The 16,898-nt window shown below is 49.2% G+C and overlaps 1 protein-coding gene across 2 annotated transcripts in view; it reads left to right on the forward strand.

The window, feature by feature from the left end:
- The window catches only part of SEPTIN12 (septin 12), a 76,298-nt gene that overhangs the window by 40,843 nt on the left and 18,557 nt on the right, over window positions 1–16,898 (forward strand). For both annotated transcript variants that reach the window (XM_081839686.1, XM_081839687.1), the window contains 2 exons: window positions 9,108–9,296; window positions 15,654–15,782. In XM_081839686.1, the coding sequence (XP_081695812.1) occupies window positions 9,108–9,296; window positions 15,654–15,782 (318 nt within the window). The remainder of the gene's footprint in view (window positions 1–9,107; window positions 9,297–15,653; window positions 15,783–16,898) is intronic.

Below are 16,898 nucleotides of genomic sequence, written 5' to 3' on the forward strand. Positions count from 1 at the left end.
ACCACTGCCAAGTGATGCCCCAAAAGGTTGCCTGTGACACAACATGAACTTAAGGCTAAAAAAATACAACTTTCTCCATCCCTGATCTAGCCCAACATTCTGTTCCCAAATGTTGCCAGGCAGCTGCCTCTTGGAAGCCTGAAAGCAAGATGTGTAGGCAACAGTATTGTTATTATTTTATTGCATTTATTTCCTACCTTTCTTCCATCATGGAAGTTATCCCATCCAGGAACGGACCAGACTTAGGCCTGCTTAGGCACCTGGAAACTGCAGTGCTTTTGCCTGCATTCATACCAGTCCCTGGGACCAGCCGCTGCCTCTCTATGCCCATTTTTACTGTGTACACACCATACATTTAAAGCCTGTGACTCCACCCCCAATAACCACAGTAACTGTAGTTTACCCCTCACAAAATTACAGTTCCCAGTACTCGTAAACTACAGCTCCCAGCATTCTTTGGGGGAAATAAGATCCTTTAACTGTATTGTGTGTACTAAAGAAGGGGGAGAATATGGCTTCAGTTTGCATTTAAAGGTGAATCTATGAAATCTGCACTTTCTGAAACAATATGAGAACCAAAGCACAGCCACCCTTTGAAATTTGCAGTTCTTTGAATTTCACAGTGCACAGCCAACCCATCTTTACAATATATGCATACATATGTAGAAATTGTGCATGAAAACCCATATATTAGTTAAAATGGCACAGAAGGGTGCATGGCTTACGGCCATCAGTCAAAAGTGCATATTGGGAGAGAAACCAGCACTGAAATGCTGATGAACTTTCACATGGAAACTTTCTTCAAAGCAAGATTTGCAGATTGCTGCAGAAATGTCGAGAAATGAAGACTGGGGGGTGGAAATGAGAAACCGGGAGACCCAAAATGGGCAGATCCTGCCACACCCAGTGCATACACAGCCTTGGCAAAAGTTGCATGAACTTTTTGGTGGGTGCAGGATTTCTTTAGTTTCTCACTAAGTGGCCACAAGCAACCACCACACGTGTCTGGGATTAAGGGGCAAGGCTTTCTGGGCAGAAACCGTAAAAGAAGAACTGAGCCTTCTCCTCTCTTTCCTTATTTCTTTGAGATGACGAAGCTCTGGCAAGCTTCCTCCTCCTCCTCCCCAGGCACCAGCTGCTGTTGGTGTGAGGGGTCCCTTTCCCCCCTGGAACTTGCCGTTGTTTGTGGAAAAGCTTCAAGGGGCTGACAGCTTGAGGGCTCCCTGCCATCTCCACTTGGCTACAGAGTCGTGCGCTCTGTGTGTGTGTGCGTTTTCATTCTTGCTGAATTATTTTCTTCCCGCTGCGCACAACCGGGCTGACTGGATTCGGCCTGGGTTGTCTGCTGCTGTGGAAACCAGCCGTAAGGGCCAAGCGGATGAGGAGCTGAACTAGCGCCTGTCCTGCTGGAAGTTGGCGAGAAGGAACCTTGTTGATTCAGACTGTTTGCATCTCCATATGGGGAGGATAAAGAATAATAGCACGCGAGCCTTCAAGGGAAAATAGTGTGTGTTGCAATTGCCCTGGTTAACTGGCAGCAGTCCTGGTTTTTCTAGGACCAGATCCTGGTAAACAACTGGCCAGTTAACACCATAAAATCATAGAATTGTAGAGTCAGAATGGATCCTGAGGATTATCTAATACAGGAATATGCACCTATCCCATAGGGAGATCGAACCTGCAACCTTGGCACTATCAACACCATGCTCTAACCAACTGAGCCATGTACCAGTTATAAATTACAGTCATACCTCGGCTTGAATGTGCTTCAGGTTGAGCGCTTTTGGGTTGCGCTCTGCGGCAAACCAGAAGTAACGGAGCATGTGACTTCCAGGTTTCACCACTCGCACATGCGCAGACGCTCAAAATGATGTCATGCGCATGCGCGGAAGTGGTAAAACACGACCCACGCACGCGCAGATGCACCGTCGCATCTTACGTTCTATTCAGGATGCGAACGGGGCTCCGGAACAGATCTCATTCGCATCCCGAGGTACCACTGTAATACCGGTTGCCAGAAACCACAGAAGGGCATAGTAGCCTTGTGCTCAGGTTCTGCTGGGATTTCCCAAAGGAAATTACCATTGTGAGAACAGGATGGGCCATTGGCTTGATCCAGTGGGCTCTTATGTCATATGGCCTCGTTTTCCCTTTATAGAGATTTTTGTGTGGGTGGGTATTAGTTTGTGCTCACGTTGTCCAGGGTGACCTTTTCAGGGCTTCAGCCACCCCCTTGAGTCTCCAGAAGTGCCAAATTGTATGCAATGCTAAATGTGTCCTTGGGAATCCTGTCAGTTGATTACAGTGATTAAGAAGATGGTTTATGTGTACGTACCAATGTAGACGTGTACCTCTACCATGCCGGAGGGTGAGGCACCCTGCTCCAATCTAGGTACATATGTCAGTATATAAAGTCCCATCCCTTTTGTGCAGTGGGGTTGTCTGAACACTCTTCTGAAGCAGGCCTCCGGTCCACCTAGAACAGCACTGACTCCTCTGACTGATAGCAACTCTCCAAAATCTCTGCTACCGCCAGCTGCCTCAGGGATTGCTAGCCTTTTTAGGCTCGTGGGCACGTTTTGATTTTTGAGGAAGTGCCATGGGCACCCCACTCTTGTCGCTTTCCTCTGCCCACCCCACAGAGAGAAAGAGTGTGTGCACACTTAACTTTTCCAAGAGGTCTTGGTTATAGGTGGATCCAGCAGAATTCATCTGACAGCTCCCCCCGACTTCCCTTTGTGCCTCATTTCTAAGCACAGATCTGGCTTTTAAAGCTTTGTGTCTAAGCAAAGTGGGGGTTTTTTTTGGGGGGGGGGGTTCCCTGAAAAAAAAAAGTTTTTCGCTACAGAATTGGATCAGTCAGTAATTGAATTTTCTGTGGGTTGCCATTTGCTCCAATTTAGCTGTAAAACGCAGGGAATGCACCAGGACAAAGAAAGAAAGAAAACTGTTTATACGCAAAGCTTTAAAGCGAAGACATGTGCGGAGGAAAAGGATGAGCTGTGAGTCTTTGAAAAGCACATTGAGTGTCACTCTCGCAACTTCCTCCTCCAGCTCTGTGTCCTTTTCAAGGGAAGAGAAGGTGACCCCTCCACTCATCACCTCATGACCAAGGGAGCAGGGAGGGGGGCGTTAGAGAGTGGCCTATGGGGCACCTCTGATCCTTTGAATCATCGGATCCTTCAAACAGAAGATGCCGTGGATTGAAAGAGGGACCTTCCCCTGCGCTCTTGCCCTCCCAGCTCTTAACCACCCATCCAGTGTTGCTCAATATGTTTGAGTTGTAACTATTCTGTTGCAAGATTAAACTCGGTTATTTGTTTTTTTTTCTTAAGGGAAATGGTTATGCTGAGTTTTCTTAAGACACACCCTGCTTGAGACATGCAAGGCAGACTCTGTTTGTAGAGTAAGGGGGTGGGAGGGGGCAGATTTCAGCATTGTCTATTGGAGAGGGGAAAGCATGATCTTTAGTGAGAGAATGTGAGGATGTCAGAAGTTGTGCTGAATACTATATAGGTTCAAGAAGAGCCCTGCTGCATGGATCAGGCCAAAGTCCCATCTATTCCAACATCCTCTTCTCCCAGTGGACAACCAGAGGCCTTCGGGAAACTCAAAAGCAGGACATAAGTGCAACAGTGCTCTGTCTGCTTGTGGTTCTCAGGAACTGGAATTCAGAAGCTTAATTCCTTTGAGATACTATGTGCCAGGGCAGAGGAGTGTGTGTTTGTTGAGCAGGGAGAGTTAGCAGGCGGGAGGGGGCCCTACACCTGCCTGTGAATGCAAGTGCATAATCAGGGTTGTTGTGCAAATGGAAAGCCTCTGATTGGCCAAGAATGCTCATCTGCATTACAAATGCCTCTCTTCCGCTTTGTCTTTTCCATGTGAACAGCGGCTGCAAGGTCACGTACCCAATGAGCACGCATGTATGGCAGTGGGGGCTCAGACCGCTTCGCGGCCAAACTACGCATCATCTTTGCAGTGCAAGCTGCTTCTGCTTCTTCACACACACACACACACACACACACACACACACACACACACAAGCTGCTTCTGCTTCTTCACACACACACACACACACACACACACACACACACACACTGCCCCATAAATTTCTAAGCGAGGGGAACCCGGTCCAGATCAGGACCCTAGAATGGTGATGTAGGGGGTGGGGTTCCTAAAGGGACAGAGTTCAGTACTACTTATAATCGTAGAGTTAGAAGGGACCCTCAGGATATTCTAGTCCAACCCACTGCAATGCAGGAATATGCAGCTGTCCCATACCAGAATTGAACCTGCAACCTGGGCATTATCAGCACCAACTGATGTGGGAGATTGATGATTGGCACTCGAAACAGTTTTTTTCTTCCATTGAAAGCAGCTAGAGGAGTGGGGAGGGGTGGGATCAGTGCCATTTGCTGGGGGAGAGGACCTAACTCCTCCCCCCAGTGCTGTTTTTCCAACTTTGAATCATCCCCCTGAAGAAGCTATAGAAAGGCAGGTACAATATTAATAGCAGCTATATTCAAATCAGGGAGTCAGCACAGAGGGGACAGGGTTAAACCAGTCTTTCTCAACCTGTGGGTCCCCAGATGTTGTTGAACTACAACTCCCATCACCCCTAGCTAGCAAGGCCAGAGCTCAGGGATGATGGGAGTTGTAGTCCAACGTCTGGGGACCCACAGGTTGAGAACCACTGTGTTAAACCCACCCTACTCCAGCCTCACAGCCCTGATCTAAATGCGTCCCCCCCCAGCTGCCTCTAGTGACAGTCTAGTGACAAATTTGCGACATCCCTGGACGTTTGGCCCAAACATTGCCGTGCTTTAATTGCTGAGAAATGCTGTGCATATTTCAGGGCGAAGCGGCGTCTTCCTTTCTTCAGTTCCTTCTTCCCCTCACACCCATCCTGTGGGCTCTGCTGAGAAATGCCATCTCACACCCTACATGATCTCAGGGCCTAGGCTAGGGGCAGGGAAGCCTTTTCAGTCAGAGGGCCACATTCCCTTTCCAGCAACCTTCTGAGGGCCATGTGCTGGTAGCGGTGGATGTGGCCAGAGGCAAAAGGAGCCAGAGTCACAAATGTGAATACTACCTTTTGTACAGCAGGCTGGTTTCTACACATAACTCCCACCTCCCTCACACCCTTCAGCTGTCCCGGTAAAAATGGGACGTCCCATTTTTCTTTGTGAGGGCACGGCAGCCATTTGAGGCGCTGTGATCTCACATGATTTCCCCCTGAAAAAAGCACTTTATTTTAGGCGAAATCGCAGGGCAGAATTGCACAATGTGTCCTTCGATGTGTTGGAGGGGATGGATGCTCCCTCTCTATCCTCTATCCTGGCAAGTTCAAGGACACATTTTCAGGGAAAGGTAAACACCCAACGAGGGCATGAAGTAAGACCAGCAAAGGGTGCAGCCTGGGGGAAAGGGGTGTGGGAAGAGTCCCAAGGGCCAGAGAGAGGGTCACCAAGGGCCGTGTTATGCCCCTGGGCCAGTGCCCCCCCCCATTTCCCATATATCTGCATGTAGCTTTATATTTGCAGCTGGAGTTGTGTCTTCTCCATAAAGGGTGCAGGAACTTCTAGCGCAGCGGTTCTCAACCTGTGGGTCTCCAGATGTTGTTGGACTACAACTCCCATCATCCCTGAGCTCTGGCCTTGCTAGCTAGGGGTGATGGGAGTTGTAGTTCAACAACATCTGGGGACCCACAGATTGAGAAAGGCTGTGTGGGTCTGCTTGTCTGGAGAGCGCTCTCCCTCTGATCCTGGAGGGGTGGGGGAGAAAATCTCCGCTTGCTCTGCAAGATGCTGCCTCGGCAGAGCTCCCAAACCCCTTGGCTTACTGCCAGCCCCCTGCACAGCCCTGTGGAGATCCCCCCCCGCCCCCCACCACTGACACCTCCTGGCTACGTATTCCAATCTGTTTGCTGAGCTTCTCTTCCGAGCCCCAGGGTCTGCCGTTGCCAGGGAAGTTGTAGAGCTGTGTGTCTTCATCCGCTTCCCCTTTTGGGTTGCTTTCCCAATGAGCATGCTGCAGGGGAAGGACCCTAGCTCAGAGGGAGAGCACCGGCCTTGCATGCAGAAGGTCCCAGGTTCAATCCCCGGCATCTCCAGGTAGGACTGGGAGAGAGCCCTGCCTGTAACCCTGGATTGCTGCTGCCGGCTTGTGTAGGTAGTATACTGAGCTAGATGGACCAGGGATTTGACTCTGCAGAGGGAAGGGCTGCGGCTGCATAGGAGAGAATCTGCTTTGCGTGCAAAGGTCTTAATCCCCGGCGTCGCCAGGTAGGACCCCTTTCTGAAATCCTGGGGTAGGAGCACAGCCTGTCAGGGCAGGTCTCCAGCTGTTGGAGTCAGAATCCGCTACTGGGTCGCAAGAGCAGCACTACTGCTGTGCAACGATATGGTAAGCAATTAAGAACTGGCTCTCCATATGCACGTTTGGGGCTAAAAGTGGGCCTGAAAAGGTTGGAGGATGGCTAGCAAACCAACATTGAGCTAGTTGTAGCAAAGGTCTGACTCAGTAGAGCGAAGATGTCATCACTGCATGGTAGAGCATTTGCTGAAGGTCCCAGTTTCGATCCCTAGGGGCTCCTGGCAGGGCTGGAAGAGATCCCTGCCTTTAACTTTGGAGAGCAATACTGAGCTAGATAGACAATACTGAGCTAGATAGACTTGATCTGACTCAGTATACGGCAGCTTCCTATGTTGCTAGAGAGAAGCACAGTGGTAGTGTTTTTATTTTGCATGCAGTGTCCCCAGGTTCCATCTGCAGCAGGCATAGGCAAACTCGGCCCTCCAGATGTTTTGGGACTACAACTCCCATCATCCCTAGCTAACAAGACCAGTAGTCAGGGGTGATGGGAATTGTAGTCCCAAAACATCTGGAGGGCTGAGTTTGCCTATGCCTGGTCTACAGCATCTCCCAGTAGTCCTAGAGAGTTTCTGCCAGTCAGTGTAGACAGCACTAAGCTAGATGTTCATACTAGCTCAGTCAGTAGAGCATGAGACTCTGAATCTTAGGGTTGTGGGTTCGAGCCCCACGTTGGGCAAAAGGTTCCTGCATTGCTGGAAGATGACTCCTTTGGTCCTTTCCAACTCCAGAACATTGTGATTGTGTGTCCTTGGCTGCGGTTGAGGCCCTGCTGCAGTGCAGTTGTCAGGTGCTCTCAAGGCCTTTCCCCCTCGCCCCATGGCTAGGGGGCAAATAGAGATCCCTACCTTGCAAAGTTCCCCTGGTAGTTTGGGAGGTTCTCTGGAAGTGAGATAAAAGAAGCAGGGGGACTGCATCCAATTCTAGGCCTACTCAGAGTAAACACATTTAAATCAGTGGAACTGAAACACGATTTGCTCTCTCTCCTCGGGTCTCATGCAAACATAAGTATAGGAGGTGGTGGGGAAAGAACATAAGAAGATCCTGTTGGATCAGGCCAATGGCTCACCTAGTCCAGCATCCTGTTCTCACAGAAGCCACCCAGATGCCTGTGGGGAACTCTAAGGCAGGACCCGAGCACAGGAGCCCTCTCCCTGCCTGTGATTTCCAGCAACTGGTATTAAGAAGAATTTTTGCCTCTGTCCATGGAGCAGAGGCTGGTAGCTCTTGGTAGCTTTTTCCTCCCTGAATTGGTGCAGTCCTCTTTTAAAGCCATCCAAGTTGGTGGCCATCAATACATGCTCTGTGAAGGACTTTCTTTCATCCATCCTGAATCTTCTAACATGTCGCTTCATTGGACGTCCACAAGTGTTACGAGAGAGTGAGAAAAACTTTACCCGTTCCTTCATGCCATTTTATATGCCTCTGTCATGTCCCCTCTTACTAGACTTTTCTCTCAACTAAAATGTCCCAAATGCTGCAAACAGACCTTGTAGGGGGAAGAGAATATAAAGAAGAGCCCTGCTGGATACAGACCAAAGTCCAGCGCCCCTGATTCCTGTGCTTGCCAACCTGATGCCTTTGGGAAGCGCATGAGAAGGGCAAGAAGGCCTTCTCCAGCTGTTGCTCCCCACTAGCAGGTATTCAGAGATAGGTAAAGGTAAAGGGACCCCTGACCATTAGGTCCAGTCGTGACCGACTCTGGGGTTGCGGCGCTCATCTCGCTTTATTGGCCGAGGGAGCCGGTGTACAGCTTCCGGGTCATGTGGCCAGCATGACTAAGCCGCTTCTGGCAAAGCAGAGCAGCACCGTTTACCTTCCCACCGGAGCGGTACCTATTTATCTACTTGCACTTTGATGTGCTTTCAAACTGCTAGGTTGGCAGGAGCAGGGACCAAGCAACAGGAGCTCACCCTGTTGCGGGGATTTGAACCGCCGACCTTCTGATCAGCAAGTCCTAGGCTCTGTGGTTTAACCCACAGTGCCACCCGTGTCCCTCATTCAGAGATATTCAGAGATAGACTACCCCAAACACGGAGGTTCCCTGTTGCCATTGTGTCCAGCAGTCATCAGCATGTAGCCTCAACCTCCTCCTCCGTGAATTTGAATCCCTTTGAACAGCATTTCAGCTGGCGGCCATCACCTCGTATTGTGGCCTTGAGTTCCGTAGGTGAACATAGGAAGAGTAGGCAGCCCAGGCTCAGCATTGGGCTCCCTGTCTCCTTGAAAGCTGCACCCCTGCACCCCTGCTTCTTTTAGGACAATAGTTCCCAAAAACCTCACACATACGCGCGCAGGCGGTCTTGTTGGGCCTCTTTATTATTTGCCTGCAATGTGCTGCGCGATGTTTAATTGTATCCATGTTGCTTCTTTTCTTTCTTGCATTGTATTCCAATTTGCACTGTAGTGCAATAAAATACAATATAGAAAACAAAAGAAAGCATTTGGAATACAGATAGAAATAAATATGAATACTTGCTGTTGACACGCCATGGACTGCCTGAATGAAGCTCACAGACCGCTGGTGGCTCACAGACCCCTCTGTTTTGAGGGACTGAGAGAAATAAAGCACTTTGGTCAGTTAAACTGACTTTCTGTTCTGTGCACAATACTCATTCTCAGAAGTACAGCAGGGCAACCGGATCGAGAAGAAGAGGAAGAGTAAGTCGCGTGGAGGAACTTCTGTCCCACCTGGAGTATCTGGTTCAGGTTTCTCTTCTCTCTTCCGCTTTCAGAGAGTAGACTTGAGCCTCAGTGGAGGAGCATGGAGGAGCAGCCGGCAAGAGAGCAGCTATCCCGGGATGACCCTTCAGTTAGCACAGGAGACCAGAAGCTCTTTGGCTATGTGGGGATCGAGGCCGTGATGGACCAGATGCGGATCAAGACCATGAAGACCGGCTTCGAATTCAACATCATGGTTGTAGGTGAGTAGCAGGTGCTGTGACCTACCCTCAGGCTTCGTCAGATGGGAAGGCCTGGCATCGGGGTGATACAGGGCTTAATTCCTAAGATATATGCCAGAGCTTCGTTATCCTTAGAAGAGCCTCCCTGTACTCTGGAAGTCTTTAAAAACACACACAGAGTGAGAGAGAGGGGGGGTGCATATTTAGAAATAATTATCACCCTTTAAATAGAAATGCAATGCATTTCATCTTAGCAGGGAAGACTGCGATCAGGGAACCTTTGCAGTTGCTAAGTCTGTGGTCCAGATGCTGTGGATAAGTGACTTGTGGTGTAGTGGTTAAGAGCGGTGGACTCATAATCTGGTGAACCGGGTTCGCTTCCCCGCTCCTCCACATGCAGCTGCTGGGTGACCTTGGGCCAGTCACACTTCTCTGGCGTCTCTCAGCCCCACTCACCTCACAGAGTGTTTGTTGTGGGGGAGGAAGGGAAAGAAGAATGTTAGCCGCTTTGAGACTCCTTCGGGTAGTGATAAAGCGGGATATCAAATCCAAACTCATTTTCTTCTTCTTCTTCGAGTGCCTGATCTTTAAGGCAGACTTGGACCAGGCAGCATTTCAGGAGGCCTTCAAATAGAGGGCTGTGCTCCATAACACAGGACCCACCGCCAACCCTCTCTTGAAGCCAGGATGAAGGCTGTGTTGTGAACTTCCTCCCCTGGAAGGCTTTTAGAGCATCGCAGGTGTCGAGAGCTCAGGAGGCTGAGTTTGCTCGTAGTTTCCTCTCAGCAGGGGAGAGCGTGGGCAAGGAAATGGAGGCACTGTCTTTCTCCTCTGCCCACGTCATGGTCACCGTCTCCAGGCCTCCCCAGCAAATCTGTTGACACGGCAGAATTTGGCGTCCCTGGAGATGCAACTGGGCAAAGGGCAGGCCGAGTGCCTGCAGCTGTAAAGCTGAGCTCATGTGTGAAAGTGAAAGGATGAATAAAGAAGAGACCAGCATTTGGGAGAAAGCCAAAGGGAGGATAAAAGGGGGGAGGGGGCTTTGTCTGGGAATAGGGAGCAGAAGAAATTAGATTCAGCTCGCATTTCAAGGTGAACCCACCTAATTTGCACGTTCCAGAAAGGTATGTGAACCAGAACACAACCCTCCTTAAAAATGTGCACTTCTCTGAGTCTTACAATGCACAATAATTTTTTTGTTGGCATCCATCTATCTCGAAAGACGATGGAGTGTGCCTCTGGGGGTGAAGTCGAACTTTGCATTTACAGCACCAAAGTGACTTCCCTGGCACACAAGCCTGGGCAGCATGCATGGAGGTCCTGGGCTCTCTTTTGGCCTTGCTGATGTCGTCCAAAGGAAAGCAGAGCAATACCTTTGGCAGGTATTTGCATAGAGATTACTCCTGGGCCTTTTCTTCTCCCCAAGATGTCCTGCAAGGTTGAGCCCCATCGGCTACCCTCACCTAGTTTGGCCAGCCAGTCAAAGCTGTCTCCCAGGGTGTGGCCTCTGTCACATGCTGACAGCTTCAAGTGAGAGCTAAGTCCTGGGTGGGGTGACCAAAGGTGAACAAATTACCCCAGGAGGAGCATGACGTGTCACCCACCAGAGGTACTACCCCTCCCCTAACACCCCATACACCCCATGGCCCAGTATAAATCTATCACTATTATTGCGTAAGTGGCTTGTTGCAGAATACACTCACTAAAAATGGATGGAGGGCAGAATCTGGAGAGGACATAGTCCGGCTCCCTTTCATAGAAGCTGCTAGTCCCTTTCATTGTGCTACCCCAGAGGCCATGAGTCGCTACCCTCAAATATGGAAGCTTTGAACTACCTTTAGTGTTGCAGCTGGCGTTCTGCAGCTCTGAGGCTCTGAGGCTTTTTGTGTATTTTTTTTTCCTGGGACTCCTCGCCTGCCGTGCAAACCCTCTAACTCTTTCCTAGCAACCTCGTGCCCTTTCCCACCATCCAGCCTCCTGGAATTTCTTCTCCTTGGCCTCCATGCAGACAAAGGCTTTGTCCAGAGCGCTCCTCCAAAGACACACACACACACACACACACACCCTCCACCACAACCCTGCGATGCGCTCGGCAATAAATATTTCCAGATCAAAAGCCAGAAGCCAGTACGGAGATGCCAAAAAAGCAAATCCCAAATAAGAAGAATGATTTTGTTTGGGGCCTGAAACATCCTCGAGGGAAGAAAGTCGGGAGGATTATGGGGATAAGATATTTTTTTAAAAAAAGAAGAAGAAGACGTGCCGAGCAAATGCTGCAGCACGCAAGATGTCAGATAAATCCCCATCATGGATTTCCCTGTCCAGGAGGAACTGATAGAACAGGTGCAAGGAGACAGACTCTTTCGAGAGATTTTTTTTTTCCAGGAGGACTTCAGCTACAAGACAAATGGGTTTGGCTCTTGGCTGTCTTGCTAAATAGATGGGCCTGAGATGCCAGGGGCTGTAGGCCCTAGTGGATAAGAGGAGAGGGGGTTGGCTAGGAAGAATATATGCCTCGCTCATGAGTTAGGACAGGTGTGCATCATCTCTTTGATCCCACAGAGGATGAGGAAAGGACACACATTCACCACTGAAACATCCCCTTGGTTGTGGGCATCTGCCCCATGAATCAGCGCAGAAAAATGGCAGATTCGAACTTTCAAAGAATTTCAACTTTTTTAAACGCGCGCGCACACACACACATTCTTAGGGTTGCAAAAGGAGACATGGACCTGTGCAGGGAACACCTAGCAAAACCCCAGAAAACCAGAAAGGGGTTAAAGAGGATTTCCATCATGGCTCCCTGATCTCCTCCCTGACCAACCCCACCGTACTTAACAGAAACAGGGGAACAGGCAAGGCCAGCCCAAGACATTTTGCTGCCTAAAGGACCTTATAATCATTTCACTGGGCCACCCTCTTTCCCAGGACTGGCCCTAACGTTAGGCAGAGAGAGAGAGGAAGGAAGGAAGGAAGGAAGGCACGAAGGAAGGAAGGAAGGAAGTTTTGCCACACTGCCTAATAAACACACCTGTTTATTTAAAAGTTCTCCCAAGAAGGGTAAAGTATCTAAGAGCCAGACCAACCATTCCATCTGTGGGAGAAATGTAGATGAGAAACAACAATGTCCAAAATAAATAAATAAAGATCCACACAATTTGCAGCAAGGCACAACAAGAAAAGAGCTCTGGCAGATATCTGGTAACGCCACCTCTGGATCTTATCCAGCAACCCTCCAGATGACCTGTTTAGTGAGCATCCATCCTGATTTGCTTCCACAAAACACACACCCGGGTTAGACTATATCCAGTCTTCATGGCGCATCCCTTCTGATTTATTTACAGGGTGGTTACATGCCAACGAGCATTCATCTTGAATTCACCCTGATTTGCTTGGGTGGCAACAATGCATCTTCTTAATCGTTTGTTCATCCCACAATTTTCATTCCTTTTCACCATCACTTTCCTAACTGCAAAAAGCCTGTTGTCAAGTGGGTTTGTTGCACCAGCACATTAGTCCACTTTAGTTTCAGAAACCTAAATTTCCAGCATGTGCTTGAATCGCTCCTACAAAATACTGAAGGGTTGAAGTTGCTGCCTATCGGCTGATCAGCAATAACTTCCCACCTGCTCTCTGCAGGGGTTGGCTGTGCTATTGGGTTCCCCTAGGCAAGCTCCACAGTACATACAGCCAGTCCCCACAGGTGTACTCTCAGTGCCAGTCAGCTTATGGGTAGTGACAGCCTCATATACTCAGAGTGGAGAGTGGATTTCATGTTCTTTATTCAGCTCATAGTGGTGAGGAGGAATGAATGTTCCCCCAAAGTATCTGCTTTATATACATTATTTACACAATGGGCTGCACGTGATTGGCTAATTCCGGAATTCTCCTGTAGGCCAATCAGGTTGTGGGTTCACTTCCATCTGGAGCTGGATTGGGTGGCTCCTGCAGACCAATCATACTGCTGCATTGTTCTAGGACCAATCAGACTGCTGCATTCTGAATCCTATTGTTCTAGGACCAGTCAGACTGCTGCATTTTGTATCCTATTCAACAGTACATAACACCTGCCAATGGACAGTCAGTAGCACACCTTGAGGCAGCTTTTGGGCGTGGGTTTGGGGGGTGACTTCCTAGGCCAAACTGGGACCCATGCTCGGCCGAATTAGACTGAATGGCTAAAGTTCCCCACCTCTGAACTACTCTTGCTGGCAGTGACTCTTCAGGGTTTCAGACAAGAGTCTCTCCCAGTCTTAATGTGGAGATGCTGGGAACTGAGAGATGCTCTGCCACAGTTCTTCCCCATCATAACTAGAAGAGGGAGCCTCTTCCTTCACCCCCTCTCAGTCCTGATCTTGTCCTTGCCCCATCAGTAGGGCATCAAGGCTGGACGTCTGCCCAAGCGCCCTTCCTGCCGTGCCAAAGCAATCCAGCCACGATGGGCAATTGGAATAGAGGACCAGGAAAGCAAAAAGCTGTTCCAGCTGTGACTCCTCTGACCCTTTCTGGAGGCTGCACATCTGGTTTCAATCAATCCTGGGAAACATTTTTGTTCCGTGCGGAGAAGTTTGACATTTTTGAACTTAAAAGGGGTGTGTTTGTGCTTGTGGAGGGGGCAGCATGGGGGTGCAGATTGGAGCTGCCTGTGACAGGGAGAGGAAAGCCCTATCAAGCCAGATAAGCCCTCTCCAGGGAGAGTAAACAAGAGACAAGGAGAGGCCCAGTCAACATTTGGGTTTTTAAAAAGAAGTGGGAGAGACAAAACCAGCAACACCGTTGTGTTTCATGCATAGTGGATAAAGATGGCTCTCAAACATTTGTAGTAACATTTTACCAAACATTTTAGCATCTTAGGTGTGAACAGCTGAGGTTGGTTGCAGAGTATGCAAGCTTCTGGGTTCCACTGCATCCATCATCAGGCAAACTAATGGGAGATTCTCCTCCCTTTCCCTTCCACTTGATGAAAGATGTTTTGACATCATTCCAGAGCTTCCTTCCTCCTACACAGATATGTGCAATGGAATAACAGAATGATGATGGTGGTGGTGATAAGACATGATGATAAAACCAGCACATTTCAAGGGCAAGGAGCCACAGGGATGAACAGAAAACTGTAAGCTATGGGGCACAATCCCACCCGGCCAGGACCCCCAAAAGCAGCTGTGGAGAAATGAGGGATTTGGATCAGGGTCACAGAATGAGGCAGAAGACCCAGCTTTTTGCAGCTGTTAATTTCCTGCAACTTTTGAAGTCGGGGCCATGGTGGAAATCAAGGGTCAAGACTGTTAAGTTGTGGGTAGACATAGCAGACGACACAGTGTTTCTTCCAAAGCAGCTCTTTATTTGTAAGCTGGAACAGAACTGACTGAGGAGCTCAGTCAGCCTGCTTATATAGAGCTCCAGAACAATGTAACTGTTGCCATTTTCTAAAACTATCCAATCACTGAACGTCACTTTTGATCCTTCATTTGCATACAAACTATCCAATCACTGAACGTCACTTTCGATCCTTCATTTGCATAACTATCTACAGTATCCCCCTGCTGGCCCAGGGTGAGAACTTCAGTACATAACAAAGACATATCAGGGTTTTGGTATGTATTTGAAGGTGTCATCAGGGGGGCAGACAAGATGTCCATTAGACTAGTGTCCCTCAAGTTGTGGCACTCCAGATGCTGGACTCCATCTGTTTAGCCCCAGCCAGCATAACCAATAGCAAGGGATTATGGGCGTTGTAGTCCAACAACATCTGGAGGGCACCAGGTTGGCCAAAGTAATCCAAGTTGCCTTAGGCCTGCAGCAGGTTTTTGCTGGTACCCAGGTTCTTCTTATGGGTCTTCGTCCAAGGAGGTCTCCCTGGGGTCCTGGCCAGGTGGGATTGTGCCCCATAGCTTACAGTTTTCTGTTCATCCTTGTGGCTCCTTGCCTTTGAAATGTGCCAGTTGAGACTTGTAGGGCAGACGGCAGGGAGACCAACAGTAGGTGGAGCCAGAGCCCAAGACATGCAAGGCCACACCCACGCCAAACATTTAAAGCCCTATGATGCCACTGTAAGCAGCCAGGGCTTCTCCCAAAGAATTATGGGAGCTGTAGTTTGTTAAGGGAGCTGAGGGTTGTAAGGAGACTCCTCTGTTCCCCTCAGAGAGCTACAATTTCCAGAGTTTCTGGGGGATTGTCGCTCTGGGAGGGGAATAAGGGTCTCTCATTTCACTGAAATTGGTCTCTTAGCCATCTCTGCTCTAATCCCGCCTCCCTGGAGCAATGAAGAACATGCTTGTTCCATCTTCTCCCATGCAAGAGCCCTTCTGAGATCTGAAGGCCGCCAATGTATTAGGTTTGGTTTCACAGCCATCTCTTCCTCTGCCCTTTTACCCGCAGGTCAAAGTGGCCTCGGCAAGTCCACCATGGTGAACACGCTCTTCAAATCCAAGGTCAGCCGGAAACCGACAGGCTCCGGTTACGAGGAATGCATTCCCAAGACCTTGCAGCTGCTCTCCGTCACTCGCGGTGAGGACCCTGGTGCAATTATTATCGTTATTACATTTATATCGCATGAATCTCCCCCTTCCCATTTTATCTTCCTAACAACCCTGTGACGTAGGCTGAGAGTGTGTGACTGGCTCAAGATCACGCAGTGAGCTTCATGGCTGTGTGGATTTGAACCCTGGTCTCCCAGTTCCTAGTCCAACACTGTGACTGGTACACCACGATGCCTCCTTTTTTGCACTTACAGTGTTCTGAGGGAAACATCTGCTTCCCCTTCTCTCCTGTACTTGCCAGCCACAATCCTAATAAACTCATTATTTACCTAGTGTAGCTGCTTTTGTCCTGCTATCAGCCCTCATTCCCATAATTTTTTACCTTTTTTTACACTAGGCTAGTTCACATTTGGGACGCAGGTGGTGCTGTGGGTTAAACCACAGAGCCTAGGACTTGCCTATCAGAAGGTCGGCAGTTCGAATCCCCGCGACGGGGTGAGCTCCCGTTGCTCAGTCCCTGCTCCTGCCAACCGAGCAGTTCGAAAGCACGTCAAAGTGCAAGTAGATAAATAGGTACCGCTCTGGTGGGAAGGTAAATGGCGTTTCTGTGCGCTGCTCTGGTTTGCCAGAAACGGCTTAGTCATGCTGGCCACATGACTCGGAAGCTGTACGCCGGCTCCCTCTGTCAACAAAGCAAGATGAGCGCCGCAACCCCAGTCGGTCACGACTGGACCTAATGGTCAATGGTCCCTTTACCCTTTACCTAGTTCACATTTCACACACACCCTTCTGTGTCCTCCATTGAGGCAAGCAAGAATAACTCTCAGGGTTCAAGAACTCCATCCAACCTAGCAAAAGGGTTTTTTTGAGGGGTTTTTTGGGGGGTGCCAATCAAGACTTGAGGGGTGTGGCTTAGGAGGGGGCGTGGCCTAAGGAGAGCTCTGAGGGCCAGACAGTGTTAGAAACTGAGAGATGAAAACTAGGAGCTAAATGGCACCTTAAACCAAGGTTATGGGCACAAAAACGGAATGTCTAGGCGTGCTTCTTTATAACAATAATAATAATAATAATAATAATAATAAATTTTATTTATATCCCGCCCTCCCCAGCTGAAGCCGGGCTCAGGGCGGCTAACAACAATCAA

The sequence above is a fragment of the Podarcis erhardii genome (assembly GCF_964252035.2).
Source record: "Podarcis erhardii genome assembly, chromosome: 14".
Classification (NCBI taxonomy): domain Eukaryota; kingdom Metazoa; phylum Chordata; class Lepidosauria; order Squamata; family Lacertidae; genus Podarcis; species Podarcis erhardii.